Source organism: Pogonomyrmex barbatus, unplaced genomic scaffold, assembly GCF_055798465.1.
Source record: "Pogonomyrmex barbatus isolate J1 unplaced genomic scaffold, ASM5579846v1 scaffold3, whole genome shotgun sequence".
Classification (NCBI taxonomy): domain Eukaryota; kingdom Metazoa; phylum Arthropoda; class Insecta; order Hymenoptera; family Formicidae; genus Pogonomyrmex; species Pogonomyrmex barbatus.
In genome coordinates this window covers 9,774,769-9,791,894 of record NW_028297127.1, presented here as the reverse complement: position 1 = coordinate 9,791,894, position 17,126 = coordinate 9,774,769, and the positions used below count along the sequence as shown (strand labels likewise).

At 35.2% G+C, this 17,126-nt stretch overlaps 1 protein-coding gene across 3 annotated transcripts in view; it reads right to left on the bottom strand.

The window, feature by feature from the left end:
- The window catches only part of LOC105433428 (galectin-8), a 420,969-nt gene that overhangs the window by 12,664 nt on the left and 391,179 nt on the right, over positions 1-17,126 (bottom strand). For 2 of the 3 annotated variants that reach the window (XM_089079009.1, XM_089079011.1), the window contains exon 4: positions 5,923-6,120. The exons of the other annotated variant lie outside the window; for it this stretch is intronic. In XM_089079009.1, the coding sequence (XP_088935135.1) occupies positions 5,923-6,120 (198 nt within the window). The remainder of the gene's footprint in view (positions 1-5,922; positions 6,121-17,126) is intronic. 3 annotated transcript variants of the gene reach the window in all.

The window sequence follows — 17,126 nt, the reverse complement described above, 5'->3', positions numbered from 1 at the left end:
GTCAGCGATTATCAACAAAGTTGATAATACACAGACATTATCATTATCCATACATGAGCGATCGCGACTAGGACAACGATTTTTATATTGATATCAGGCAGCGGAGATGCGTATAGAACGTGACGACCTATGTCCCATAATAGTGGACTTCACACTATACGTCGAATCAATTTACATAAATATATATATAAGCGATTGATTCCGACCTTCGCCGATGGAGAGAAAGACAGAGAGAGCAGCAACGAATCCGATCTTCCGCGCATCCGATCCAGGGCCAACTCCTTATCTCATACACCGGCAAAACGGGAGATGCGGCCTCCGGTCAAGCCTCCGGTCGTCACCAGCCAGGTCACCTCCCAGCTGACCTCTTCCCCTCAGCGTCCGCAAGAGCCTCCGATATTATGTCAGAACCGGCCTCTCGTCTCTCCTCACATAACGCTTCCCTTTTGATCCTCTCGCCACCAAATCTCAAGGTTCGGACTCGTCTGGTCTCTAACTCTCGCCACCAAATCTCAGGGTTCGGACTCGTCTGATCTCTAACTCCGAAATCTCTCCGTTCGCCGAAATCTCTCCCTCCTTCATTATTTTCCTCCTCTCCATCCAATTCTCTCTCTCTCTCTCTCTCTCTCCATCTCGTCAGTTGTTGTTACATATAAATGTACTTAATATCCTACACCTGAACTTATTCTATTTATTATTATACTTTTAATATCGCTACGATCGTTACACACCCCCCCCTTTTTATTTGACGGAGATCACAAGTCAAATAAAATATTTTATCTTTATTTCTACCTATATTACAACTACAACGCAACTCATATCCTTCAGAGAATTCGTTCTATGTAATTCTGCTTATTCTATTTGTTTACACTTGCGCGTTCTTCGTGAGGACTATGGTATTTTTTCAAGAGTTGTCAGCGTTTGACAAAACGCTCGTAGCATCCTGCCCAACTCCTTCATTTTCTTTCGGTTGGATTTGATTGAGGATGTCGGATTGACGAATAACATATTTTAATACCCTGTCGTTGTAGCTATTCCTTCCACAATCCAGCGGTAAACTGAGTACCGTTGTCACTTAAAATTGCTTTGGGTTTGTCATGTTCAGAGACAAATTCTTTTAATATTTTCCGAATGCAAGTAGTTGCCGTAGCTCTCTTGATTGGGTAAATCGATACATATTTCGAGAATGCGTCTAATATCACGAATAGATACTGCATTCCCGCGGTGGATTTCGGAAGCGGTCTAAATAAATCTACGGTGATTAATTGACGCGGCGCTGATGGAATAATTGCGTTAAATTCGCCTGTCATTGATACATTATTTGATTTAGTCCTTTGACAGATCACACTGCCTAATGACCTTTTTTATTTCCTGATGCATCCTTTTCCAGAAATACAATTTGTCCATGTACCTAATAATCTTATAAGTCCCTACGTGTCCTATACTAACATGTACCTCTTCAATCAGTCTTTGAGCAAACTTTTCTGGAATGACCAATCTCCATGTTTTCCCAAATCTATATCTCTGAAATAATATATCATCATTCAGACAATAGCCTGCAACCTCTCTATCACTTTTCATATTCTGTATTATTACTTTAATCTTGGCATCATCTAGCTCCAATTGTTTAATATTTTTAAATGATTTTGTGCAGAAAATCTTTTTTCCGGAACTTTGAAAGCAAAGTGAGTGCAGTGTCACGCCGACGATTTTTGTTGTCTTCAGACAATTCATGCGGAACCCATCTCCCTTCCTTCTGAACCTTTCCCATCGTATGTAAACGTATGGAAATGGTTTGCTGTGTAACGCCAAGCTGTTCTGCAGGCTCCTTTTCAGTTTGCGCAGAGTTTATATCCAGCAGTGCTTGCAATTCGTCTGTTTCAATCTTTTGAGGGTTTCCAGCACACGATTCATCTTCAAGACTGAAATCTCCTTGGTGAAATTTTTGATACCATCTTTTACATATAGAATTTATAGCGTTCTCTCCATATGCAGCACAAATCATTGCAGTGGCTTCAGCAGCATTTTTCTTCAGATGAAACGCGAAGTGGATGGAAAATCGAATATGCTCTTTTGTTATTGCCATCGTGAACACTACTGATTTTTGAGGTTATGTGCATCAAACGCCAAATCGTATGGCATTTTAGAAAGCCAAATGTCAACGCTTTAAAACCGTAAAAGGGTGGGAAGATATATAAAATTTAAATTGTTATTTCTGTTGTATGAAATCTAAAGCTCAGAACTTTTTTGTACATCTAATACATACGTACATACACATACGTACATACATATATACATACTATGACGTGGCGTTTTGTAGCTGCCGATCACAAGGGGCGTAGGTCCCGACTGCGGAGCAGTCGACTCGGATCCGCGTCTTCCGATGGGGGAAGGAGAGTGGATGATTGCTATTTGGGCCCGTTGTCGCGGTCACGTGCGGCAACCGTTATTATTTTCAAAACGCGGTGTGACAGCTGCTTTCCGCATGCATTTTGCATTCACCGACAGATGAAGACCAGCGTGGCGGATACGCGAATGCAGGAGGAATACCTGAGGAGGGAGCGACGTGGACGCGATGGAACACGCAGGTCGCCTTATCCCTCCCGCACTTGTATCAGCAGGAATGGAAATGTCGCTGTTAAATAGATCTCTTTTCCAGCTGAGAAAATTATTACTGCCAATCAAGAGGCGAGCGGGGCGAGAAGGCGTCACACGGAACAAAACGTGGAGGACCCCGATCACAGAATGTCGCGGGGCGAGGCTCCGGAAGAACGGGAAACCGGCGAGGATACTAAGTTGACGAGATGAGATGTGAGAATCTCAAAGTATGAGAAGCTAAGAAACTGAAGGACATGACCGCAGATGCCGCTTTTGAGTTTCCCGCGAGGACTTCGCGGCGCGTCGCCGATTAGGGCCACGCAATTAATCGATTTTCAGCCAATAGTAAAATTGCGAGAGAGAGATGGCGATCGCCCGTGTGTCCCACGAGGGTGCGAGAAATCACTTATCATAGTGCGCTCATATTGGACGGACGCAAATCCGAGGACGTTGCCGAGGAGACATAGCCCACATTGGTAAGCTGAGCGTTTAGCTTAATGTAAAGTCCTCCGTCTCGTGATCGGCGGGTGTATCGTGCAATCGTCGCGGAAATGCCGGTGTCGCAGGTTAAGTGAGTGCCAATTAGAGTGCGAGAAACTGAGTGCCGGTGCCTGCAGTGGTCATGGCGGTCGCCCGTCTCAAGAGAAAGATAACGTTTTCGCCTTCCTCCCTCCCTTCCCCCGGCCACATTAAGTCATTTCTGTTAATATTTCTTTTGCCGGCTCGTAATTGATGTATGCGTTGTCTTTTCGTGCCATTTCGACGGCTATTAATTGTTGTTTCGCGCTGTGAAATTGCGTCGTCTTTGCATGTCGAAGCGTTATGGATTGCTAATCGCTTTCTATAGTGTCGCATAGATTTGAATTATCGTTAACGTGCGATTTCGCTGTTGTTATGCTATTTGCTATTTCGTATACTGTGCTGCCTTGCTTCTGTCGTGAGCTTAGCTAGCCGCACATTTTCGCTTGCGCGTGTCGTTATTCAGACTGCGGATTGCCGTGCGCTTATTTCCGTCCGAGTTGCGTTGATCTAATTATTAGCGCTAATTAATTGCATGCGGGGCATTAGATATGTTGCTGCAGTCCCGTTGCAAATTTCGAGAGCTTATGTGGCGAATTTCGCATGAGAAATTTCTTGTCGAATTGCCGCGAATATTGTTATCGGAGATCTCTTGGTACTGCCGATCATTTTTGTTTACATCGCGCGACCGGTGAGATCGAATTTGTGTTAACAGCCTCGGGGCCGCTCTGAAAGGTTCGCGAATAAACTTGTTATTAATTGTTAACCATTGACTTTAATTATTTACTCTCTCTCTCTCATCCCTCGAATAGCGCCGTGACTACTGGATCTCCTTCTCTTCCTAACCATTTCTGAGTAGCCGTGTAAGTGTCGGTCCACAATAAATATTTAATCTTTAAGTCGTAAGAAATTGACCAATCATAGTCAATTATTCTTTTCATATTTGATTATAATTGGTCAATTTCTTACTTCTTAAAGCTTAAATCACCTATTGTGGACCGACACTAATCTGTCGCCGCGTGTCGCATCTCGGCCCGCAAACGAATAGAATTTCGAACTTTCGTGGCACGTACCGCATGTCTGGCGCCCAATCGTGTCTTATGCGAGTAATTGATGAATCATATAGAGTCACTGTCGTGTGCCGGTTAATTATGGCGGGCCGAGAAGCGCGGAGAGACGCGTGGGGGACTTGGACTTACTCTCACGAGCGGCGACCGACGAATTCAGGGCAGCGGTCGCAATACATACAAACATACATACATACATGTATCGTATGTGCATATACGCCTATCCATGTTGTATGTATGTATATATGAAAATTGCATACATGCGTGTATTTTATATATATATATATATATATATATATATATATTATATTTATATATATATATATATAAAATACACGCATGTATGCAATTTTCATATATACATACATGCAACATGGATAGGCGTATATATATATATATATATAATATGCTTTAATAACTCCTCTATACAAAATATTTAAATAAAATAAAATGTAATATCTGAAAAATAATGCGTGAATAGAAATGCTACACGGCAGAAACTGCATGCTAATGGTATATTTATATATAGCATTTATAGATGTTTATATTGATACAACAAGCGTTTTGTCTTTTTAGAAGTAATAAAAATGTATATGTTATTACTTCTGAAGCTATTAATACGTTTCTTATCATTGCAATTACTTTGTGATATTTTATGTAATTTGAACGCATTTCTTGTGCGCGTTCTTAAGACACATACAGTGTTCTATACCATGTTATTCGTCGACTAATCTTTTGCTTTTGACAGTCCACCATCCATCTCGCGCACACTACACACACACACACACACACACACACACACACACACACACACACACACACACACACACACGCACGCACGCACGCACGCACGCACGCACGCACGCACGCACGCACGCACGCACTCACGCACGCACTCACGCACGCACGCATATAAACGAATTTTTGTGATACTCTTCTATTCGTAAAAAGTGTCCAAACCTAATTACGAACTCAATGTCGTCTCTTCTTATAAGCTAATAGTCCAGCAATAGTAATTGTGTAAGTACAGATTGCAGAACTTTTATATTAAACACATACTTTCATTAAGTGACAGCTCTCGATAGTAGGAGATGATAAAAAAGATCTAAATTATAAAAATTTCTCTCGTTCTTGATATGAAATTTATATGCTAAGCACGTATTAATGCATAAATTTTAATTGTGGAAAAGGATTTTCAGATCTATAAAGTAAATAAAAAAATGAGAGCAATACAAAAATTACTACGTTTTGTTGGTAACAAACAAGTCCAGCATCTTCTTAATAGATATTTTCAAGCTATTACATTATACTATTTTTAAGATATTTTAGAATATGATAATGTTTTTTAGAGCATAATTATTTCTTTTTTCTATACTTCATTAGCAACCAAAAATATGACACATAATTTCAAATAATTTAACTGGATAATTTTATTTAATATTTTTTATTTAAAAATTATTATAACTTCAATATTTTTGTCTCTAAATTAGAATTTTTGAAAATATCTTCAATGTTTGAATATCTTTAAATGTTTGTCATTAATGATTGTCGCGTGAGGTCTGGGAATATTATATTTGAATGTAAAGTATAACATAACTTATTTTTTTGTAACCTTCAGTTTTTGCAAATTTTAGTGCAACTGATTGTATCAATTTTTCGTTTGCTTATACCGTATATATAATTCTTTTGTCTTTTAAATAATAAATAAATAAATAATAAATAGAATAATAGATTTTACTAGAAAATCCATGAGTGGTTCTTCAGTTGTCAAGATCAATGTTTTGGATGGCTTGCAGATATTAGGATCTGGATATATAAGTAGATTAAGTTGACGAATCCTGATGTCTTCAATGGCCCCATTAATTTCTAGAGCTATTATATCTTCGAGAGATAATCTATAGCCAAATGCACAAAAATGCTCTCCATTCACCGCAATCTAAAATATAGAAGCAAGGCAATTAAAATTAGTTAAAAAAAATTTCAGTCATCATTAAAACTTCTTATTACTTCTCTGATAAGTTATTACAAAGATTAAAATGCATCTGTTCATTTTTTATTCATTTATTTATAAATAAGAATATTTTAATATACAGAAAGTCTCATTTTAATCTATCACTCCTACTATCTGCACAGGATGGAAACAAGAATATATTCAGATAAAAATTGTTCGATATTGAGAGTGCCATCTAATTTTTATTTAAGGATCAAAGTAAGAGATATATTTCAGGATTTATTTTTTATTTTATTTCTTCAAATAAAAAACCCTATTTTTATTGCGTTTCTAAATTCTTTAAGTAAAAACAAATGTTCTTTGTTCTTAGCAATTTTTCATTAAAATTCTTAGTTTTGAAACATTTTACTTCAAAACTTTAAAGTTCTACTAAAATCATATATTTACTTCAAACCTCTGAAGCAAATTTATTCAAAAGCTAACTCATGAGCTAAAGTGCTACCACTTCTCCATCATCCTGATAGAGTGAGACGGAGAGTAAATAAAAAAAGATAAGCGATAGAGCTCCGCCAGACCTGTCGTAGGACAAAGGCGCCGAAAGAATTCTTCTCCTTAGTTTTTTATTATGAGAAATATAAATGTGTTTAACATACATTTTCAATTTCAATAAAATTATTTAATTAAAACAGACAGATTTTTCCCGTCCGGAGATTGTGGATAATTGTACGGATTGAGCTCGCTCGGATTCGACGGGTTCGTAATCGAAATAATTACTGAGATTTGTATTTAATAATAAATTAAGTTTATTATAACAAAAGAAAATGTTAACAAAGATCGTTGTGGTTGTTAGCGATCGTGTACAATTAAAAAAAAATGTGAATTTTCAATGAAGAATCTTTCTACTCTGATTTAAATATTAGTCTTACCTCTTTACAAAAGAAAATTTTGTTTCTACATTGCTAATTTAAACAAACAAATTGGATTTTGATTGATGCTAATCTTTAAGAATGCACTTGAGCTTAAAAAGTGTCACGTTTGAAAGACGTCCTATACGAAAGATGAACAATATATTTCATGACATAATGATGATACAGTTCATGAAATTATTATTACTTTTTATATCAGAATCACGTATTTTAAGAATAATATTATTACTTATTTCTCATAGCAAAATCACGTCTTTTGGCGTGATATTTCTCAAAACATTAACAGTATTCTTTAGAATGACTAAGTAATATATAAAATAATTATTTTAACGTTTATAAAAAGTAATAAGAAATTGATAAATTTTTGCTCTAAAATAAATGTATTATAAATATTAAAAAATTATTATGTTATTAAATACATTTAGGAATTAGTGAATAAAGACAATGTAAAGAAATAAGAGCGTAAGTGAATAAAAATAATTTTAAACTTAAGGTACTATAATAATAAAATATATGAAGAATGAATAAAAGAAATGAATGTTTTTATATTGTTGTACCTCGGGTAAATTACGAATTTATTATTTGGGAAAATCAGGTTCGCTAAGCCTAAGGAACTCCGAGCAGGATCATGGATGATGATTGGTGGGAATAAGGTTCTTCTTTAAATCATTTTCACTCACTTTTTATAAACTGATAAATTTATTATGTTAATTATACAATGATTTAATAGTACACTTAATATTTCGTTTAACACCGATTTATAATATTCTCACACACGGGTTCAGATGTCGTCCGGTGACTCGGCGCGGCTTGCGATACTCGGGAGGCCAACGACCGTATATGATATTTGATATTATCAACATCTTGCGTAACTACATCTTGTGTAACTAACGATGGATTCTTGATACTGTGATCGCGAAAGATTCTCACTCCGATAATTATTTCGTGTGACTCCCCATTCCCATCTTCGGATAACCGATTATATAATGATAATCGATGCCCGATCAGCGTTCTGATCGAATTCATCGTTCAATTGCGCAATATTGGTTAATCGATATCGCGCACAGTTCAGCTGGCTGATTAAGGAATTCGCTGATCGAACCTTTCGCAATCATTTCGTGCGATGCGTTTTCGTGATCTTTCGAAAGATTGATCACTTTTGCTGTTCCGTATTGTTTTGCACTTCTGCAATCTTTCGAAAGGTTTCTCGAATTTACTGTTGCCATGCGATTATTAATATATCTAGTTGTAGATATGGCCACAACAATGTATAATTAAAGAAAAATTGAAAATTATTATTATTGTTATTATTATTTGTAATATATAAAGCAGAAAAACAATTTGCCACATAAGTGCTACATAAAAGCACAAACGATGTATGTAACGATATTTTTATAGATTATTTCTGAAAGATGCGATTTTGTAAAATAATTTTATCATATACGAGTTGAATTTGGCATAAAAATTTGGCTCTTTAATTTTTATTCTTAGAAAAAAATTTAAAATTTACGTAAAAATAATGAGGAGTGAGGGTAGTTTGAAGAATATTAAATTTTTGAAAAATTTAAATATACAGTTATAAAGTACATAAAAAATTATAAAAGTTTTGTCGAAAACATTTTTTTATATATCTCACCGTTTCGTTGATAATTGATGAGAATCAAATATATACATTAGACTTTGAGGAGTTGTTTTATCCCTTAAAATTCAGATTGGGCAGACATAAAAAAATACGTGTCTCTTAACTTTTTGTATTTATTAGGTAACAAATATTAGGTACAAAAAAGTTCTGAGCTTTTTTTTGTAAAATTCAATCTTTATTCAAAAACAAACAAAAAAATATTAATCAGCGAAATATTCCCCGTTTGCATCAACGACCTTTTGCCATCTTTCGGGTAGCTTGCGAATTCCTTGACGATAGAAGCTCACCGGCTTCGAAGTGATAAAGTCATCAATGCATTTTCGTATCTCTTCAAATCTCACGAAATGTGTGTCAGTCAAATGATGCTGCAGCGACCGGAATAGGTAATAATCGGAAGGCGCCATGTCTGAGCTATACGCTGCATGCGGGAGAAGTTCCCAGCCTAACGCAAAGATATAGTCCTGAGTCGCTTTCGCAACATGTGGTCGAGCATTGTCATGAAGATCACTTTACGACGTCCTTGGCTAGTAAATGGCCTCTTTTCTTCTAATGCATCGCTCAAATTGGTCAATTGTTGTTGGTAGCGGTCTGCCGTGATTGTTTCACCAGGTTGTAACAACTCGTAATACAACACACCTTTCCAATCCCACCAGATACAGAGCAAAATCTTCTTGGCGAGAATATTGGGCTTTGGCGTCGATGTCGAAGATTGACCAGAGTCAACCCATGATTTTCTACGTTTAGGATTATCATAAAGAATCCATTTTTCATCGCCTGTAATGATTTTGTGCAGAAAATCTTTTTTCCAAAAATTTGAAAGCAAAGTGAGTGCAGTGTCACGCCGACGATTTTTGTTGTCTTCGACAATTCATGCGGAACCTATCTGCCTTCCTTCTGAACCTTTCCCATCGTATGTAAACATACGGAAATGGTTTACTGCGTAACGCCAAGCTGTTCTGCAAGCTCCTTTTCAGTTTGCAGAGTTTATATCCAGCAGTGCTTGCAATTCGTCTGTTTCAATCTTTTGAGGGCGTCCAACACACGATTCATCTTCAAGACTGAAATCTCCTTGGCGAAATTTTTGATACCATCTTTTACATGTAATATGACTTACAGCGTTCTCTCCATATGCAGCACAAATCATTGTAGTGGCTTCAGCAGCATTTTTCTTCAGATGAAACGCGAAGTGGATGAAAAATCAAATATGCTCTTTTGTTATTGCCATCGTGAACACTACTGATTTTTGAGGTTATGTGCATCAAACGCCAAACCGTATGGCATTTTAGAAAGCCAAGTGTCAACGCTTTAAAACCGCAAAAGGGCGGGAAGATACATAAAATTTAAATTGTTATTTCGGTTGTATGAAATCTAAAGCTCAGAACTTTTTTGTACACCTAATAATAACATATTTCAAAGAGAATTCGGATTCCAGACAATTGTGGCAGGTTCCTTGTGAGAGCAAAGAAATTATGGAAAAGGTTATAAAATCCCCGGAAAAACCTGAAGAAGGTGTAGAAAAATTCAAGTTGTGGAACGACTGGGACGACGACAATTATGCCGCGTGGGCGATAATGATAAACATAATGTAGTGAGTAAAGCGCAATTACTCAAATATAGAATGAAAAGAGAGCGGATAAGCTATGGAGTTTAATAAAAAATAATATGGTTATAGAAACTGAGCAAGCGAAGGCAAGATCGCTGAATGAATTATTTAATCTACAAACGAATAAGAACGAAAATGTCGATGTGTATATAAATAGAACTGAAGCGTTAAGGAACCAGTGCGCGCAACTTACAAGAAATATAGAAGATTATGAAAAATGTATATAATCAGAAATTTAAGATTTGAGTTTGATCAAAATGTGTGAATAGTGGAAACATAGAGAGCTATCAATGAAATAAGATATATGCTTACAACAAGAATTATGCTGAAGAAAAGAAAAGAAGAAAGGACATCGAAAGACGAATATAAGAGCGAGGGAAAAACCGAGAAACGACATGATACGTTGCAATTGCGGAATTAAACACCATATATCAAGTGAGTGCCGTAATAGGCATAAATATTTTAATTGTCAAGGATTTAATCACATAGCAGCAGATTGCAAGGAAATGAAGAAAAATACAGATCATGATTATACTGTGAAATTTGATACACATCGAACCATTGTTTACAGGAATAACAATGAGATAAAGATGACAGCTGTGTGAAGAAAACGCATACTATGTGAAATGTTCGACAATGAATCTTGAAAAAGTAGCGATCATCAGAGACACAGACACAAAAGGCTTGGACACGTAAACAAAAGAAGAATCATCGATGAAATGAAAAAGAATCATCGATGAAATGAAAAAGAAAAATCTTGTTATAGGAATAAAGAGAACTGACGAAGAAAGGAAACAATGCGAATCATGCGTGGAAGGAAAGATGTGCAGAAAAGCATATCGAAGAATAATAAGAACAAATAAAATAATTGAACTGTGGCACATAGATCTGATTGATTCCATGAAATCGTCATCTCGTGGCGAAAAGAAATACATATTTACAATAATAGATGATTACTCGAGGGTGATTTTTACAGAATTATTAAAAAAGAAAGGTGGCAGAAAAATTGATAATGAAATTGATACTAAAAGAAAATTAAACAAAATTGAGACTGAAAGTGATAAGATCGGGCAACAGAGAAGAATTTATAGCGACGAAATCTAAAAAAGTGGCTCACAGATAAAGGAATAAAACATGAGTTTAGTGCAGCAAAAACACAAAGCAACGAAGTAGTTGAAAGAGCGAATAAATCTATTATAGAAATGACACGAACGATGATGGCAGATTCAAAATTACCATTGAATTTTTGGGTTGAAGCAGCATGGACTGCAACATATATAAAAAATGGAAGTAAATCAGCTGTACAGAGTGTTACATCAACATATTGGGCAGTATGTCGGGTATTGCGCGGCAGATTTTGGCAGGGGGAGGCGCGGTTCAATAGATAATGACAGCATTTACATGTATCGTTATAATTTATCGACCAGTGGATCGCGCGCCTTTATATCAAATAAAGTTTGCATTGTCCAATTATGAGCTTGAATAACCGAACGACAATTACAGATGAAAAATTGAATTTTAAGGGAATATGATATAATTTAACATTGAATTTAAAGTTAACATGAAAAAAACAAACATGACGACAAACTTTCTTCATCTCTTTATTTTTCATATTCGATAAGTTTCAATAGTATTTTCAGATTCAGAAGAAAGAGAAGAAACATATCTATTGCAATTCTATATTGTATTCCATTCTTGAATCAGTTCGTGAAAAAAATTGAGTTGATCTGAAACACACCATAGAATAATCGTAATTTAACCGACGATGGTCGACAAATGCTACGAATAATATAGCCAGTGTAAAAAATTGCTTCAGCAAAATTAATTCAATATTCAATTTATAATATTGAATATTATAAATTAATATTGAATTTATTAATATTGAATTTATTTGATTTGAGACTCAAGCACAAAATCTTTTTCGGCAAGACAAATTTTGGAGGAAAAACTTTTGCGTTTTTGAAAGATAAGAAAGGGAGGGTGTGCGCTACGGCGGGAACCAGTCATGGAAATTCGTAATTATTATTTTTGCGAAAAATATCACCTCAGCCAAGAATCAAATCTGGATCTCCTGCTACCGGGCAGGCATTTTATTCTTTCGACTACTGAGGCATGTGATATTTACCGCAATAATGTGTTTAGAACATTATGTTAACAATACAATATCATATACACATATATATATATATATATATATATATATACACACATATATATATATATATATATATATATATATATATATATATATAGTAGGATGACAAGTTATAAACGTGTTAACGATTATGAATAAGGTGGGAGAGGAATAGTGTGCGATCTGAGCGGGCCAAACATCGGTAATGGAAATGTCGAATATCGGGGAGAGCACATGTCGGTTGGGGAGATCCGGAGTGAGAGTAACCACAGAGAAGCTTAAAATTCGACGAAGAGTGATGAGAGAGGAACAGTTGGTCAGGAGATTAGCGAGCATTAATTAAGAGACGACCCTGACACATTCGCTCTAAGTCACCTCGAGGTGGAGAGAAGCCGAAGGAATTCCGAACTGCCGTGGGGCGCGACGATTGCAGACGTCTATGGTTGAGGAAGTGCAACTCAGACTCTATCTTCCTGATCCGATGGAATTGAGCCGCGCTGGTGATAGATGCGACTATTCGATGCGAGAGTGGCGTCGACGTGCTCGACGGAGGTGAACCTCGGTGCTGGCGCCGGATCATCGCTCAACAGCCCGGGGATTGGAGAATCGCGGAATCCCATGCTCCGGACTTCCGCAGCTGCTCGCGGCCAGATTCGTATGGTCCCAGATACGTATCAATTTATAGCTTGTTCAAGCGTTACCGGGCCCGCTCTGACTGATAGCGTCGCGCTCTTCCTGCTTCTTTGGACGCGTCACATTCATTGTTCGCAACTCAGAACCGAATCGAATATATTAATAAAGCCTCATCTACGTCTCGATTATTCATTCGACCAAAACCCTCATTATCGTTACAATATAAAGTAAAAGCACAAAGTTATATGTTGACTGTTTTTATTAAAAATACTGACAGGGGGAGAGGGGATTATTATTGACACATTACAGCCGGCATGAATCTTTGAATTGACTATTGCAAAATCTTTTCATGTAATTGAAATACGCACAAAAAATGAAGTGCGGGATGGTCGAGAAAATGGATAAAAAATTAAATCACTTTATTTTTTTATTTTAACAAGCAAGTTTATTAAATGTTTTATCGATTCCGTCGTTTGTCCTTGTCTTTCCTTTGCAGCGCCATCTATTGCAAAATCTGTCAACTGCAATTACTGCTCTATTTATCATTTTATACCTGCGCCAAGCATATATATACGCGTAAAATACACAGTCTGTTCAAGTGTTAAATTTTTTCTAGCTAAGCTTTCAATCATAAATCCAAAAATTTTGCATCAAGCCAATAAAAAGTTCTTTGGTGCACTGTAATATGTTGTAATTCCTGTTATTTTAGGATCCCTTTAATAGCGGTTCAATAGTTCAAAGTGATTTGATAGCGGTTCGATAATGATTTAATAGCGGTTCATGTTTTATAGAAAGTAATATGATATAACATACTATTTCTATCTTCTCGAGGGTCCGACAGTTAATCAAAGTGATTCAATAGTGGTTTGACAGTAGTTCGATAATGATAGTGGTTCGATAGCGGTTCGATAGTGGTTCGATAGCGGTTTGATAATGGTTCAAAGTGAATCGATAGCGGTTCAAAGTGGATGGACAGCGATTCAATAGTGGTTTGACAGTGATTCGATAATGATTTGACAGTGGATCGATAGCGGTTCAAAGTGGAGTGATTCAATAATTGATCGAAATAGTTTAATCATTGTATGATGATCTAAAAGCGGTTAGAACGAATTTTTAATTCAATACTTGAAAATGTGGTAAAAAATGAATACTGCTAAGTATAAGTATAAGTGCAAAAACTGCTAGCTTGTCACAAATGTAATAGTACATATGTGTGTGTGTGTGTGTGTGTGTGTGTGTGTGTGTGTGTGTGTGTGTGTGTGTGTGTGTGTGTGTGTGTGTGTACATATGAAACTGAAATATAAAAACGAAAGAGAACAAGACTTTTGTCAGTAAGTGAATCTGACTTTAAAAGTACTGTTAGAAATTAAAGACATTATAGCTGATAATAATGTTATATTAATTAACGATGAAGAAGTAATAGCAAATAATCAAAACGAAATTGAAATGATAGATTTAGTGAATGAAGAAGTGATAGTAGCAAATCAAGAAGAAATTGAAGTGATTAATTTAGTAGATGAAGATAATATTGAGGAAAAAGTTATGGACATTGAAGATGAAGATGATGATGATGTTATTGATATTGTTGACGATAATGATGAAGAAAGCAAACATTGATGAAGAAGTGCTCGAAAACTCTGATTACGATAGTGATGATACTGATTTTAATAAGAGTTTCAAACATAAACTCTTGAACCAACGTAAAATTAATATAGTAAATGAGCTAAGAAAAATATGCCGCGTTACATTTTACTATTCAGCGAATTCAGGGAAATTCTAATTCGAGATTTTGTACAGAGTGTTTTGTGAGAATTAGAGACTTGTATTCGTACATTAATGTTCTTCGTATACACGAAATTGACTTTTTTGGCATAATGGAAGAACTATTTTGTACCGAGTGTAGAACTTCGCTATAATGTCAAATAATGTTGTGTGATATGTGTCCTATTTGTGTAAATTAAAAAACTATGAAGCACATAAATGCTACATATAAATGCTACATATAAACTATAAAGATACGTATGAATATTTATTTTAAATTTACAATAATTTTTTACATTTTAAATAACTTCTTTGTTTTTATTTGTTATAGTTAGTAGAAAAAGAAGACATAAAAGTGGAAAAAGAAGACATTAACATAATAATTTATCAACATCTCGTGATATCAACATGTGTTTATAAAAGATATGCAAAGTGTATCATGTATCAGTTGTAGGACGAAGGAAGTGTCATCCTTAACTGTCAGTAGACATTCAGACTCGAAGCTCGATTCATTAAGTATTAAGTGCGAGTAAGTTCGACTGATTGAATATTAAGTGCATGCAAGTAACTTATAAGGTAAATATTGTAAAAGAAAAAATTTAAGTGAATTAAATAAGATATAATATTAATTGTAAAATAAAATCAAAAGATGAAACCGCCAACGGGTCAAAAAAGCGTAAACGTGAATCCGGATAGAGTCATCCCGGAGGAGTATCCGGAAACTTATGAACTACTTCTGCTGGGAACATGTGTGAAGGCTATAAATCCTGATAGTGTGATTTATAGAGAAAGCGAGAAAGCTCCTTTTCGAAGGATATGCGAGGATACTGCTTTCATGCAGAAGTGCAAGATTTTAATTTTTTCCGAGTAGTGGAATAAGAAGACACACATTATGTAAAGTAGTGCCAGAAAATTATGAACTAAAAAGACAATGTTGTATTTGCCATAAACTTTTAATGGAATATAATAGCTTCAGATTGTTGTGTATTAAAGACTTTATAGTTAATAATAAAAAATATTATTGATGAGATAGATATATTACAAGACGAAGACAATTAAATTTAAGTTACTAAGTAATATTTTATAATATCTTTTATATTTTATATTTTATATTTTACATTTTATATTTTATATTTTATATTTTATACTTTATATTTACATTTTATACTTATACTTTTTAATACTTTATTTTATATTTTATATTTTAGAATATCAGTGTTTTATAATTTATTTTCTAACATATGTTATATTCCATCATATTATATTCTTAAATTAACATTTTTTATATTTCGTTATGTTTAATAAAATATATTTCATATATATATATATATATATATATATTTCACCATTAACCTACATGAAATTGCAAGTTTGTAATTTTTAAACGAATAAATGTATATTACGATAAATATTACTCTGTTTATTTTCCATTCTTTCTTTCAATTCAGCGTCAGCGGTTTCAGGTTGCGCTGCGATAGCGAGTCGCGTGCTGACACATCTTGTTACGAATAATAATATCAACCATAATAATAAATTTAAATTACTAAGTAATATTTTATAATATTTTTCAAAAATCTCCTTTGAAAAAATAATATTAAAAATTAAAATTACAAAAAAATATTAAGACAAAACGAAATACCTTGGTGGGAAGAGACAGAACGCATAAGAAAAGAGGAAGGAAGAAAGAAGAAAAAATGGTAAGAGAAAGAATATGGCGGCGGCGGCGGGCGGCGGTGGCGGACCTCTGTGACGTCTTGGGAGGTCCTGGTAGATCGGACGGAGCCGAAATCAACAGATCCTCGACAGCTACACTTACACGTTATTTGTGAGATTCTTTTCCATGCGGTTAAGAGGGTAAAACCTCAGGATTAGATACTGCGAAGGAAGTAGGTAACAGGAATGTCGAAATGACTTTTATTTTCAGGAAAGAGTTTTCGATTTTGGGAATAAGGAATAATATAATATCACACTTGTGGTATTTGAATTGGAATTTATTCACTGTTATAAATGATATGTATATATATATATATATATATATATATATATATATATATATATATTTAGCAAGTGCGAGTGGAAGTACAAGTGCAAAAATGTAAGTGTGGGTACAAGTGCGAATGCGAATGCGAATAAAATGCAAATATGTAAGTGTCCGTGGATGTGAATCGTAAGTGCGAAATGGGAAATGCGTACGAATGAATGCGCACAGCTATCGTCGCTTGAGGTTTTTATATGTTGCCAAACATGGAAGTAGGGGTGACCTAAATTCTAATGTTATGATTCTACAGGTCT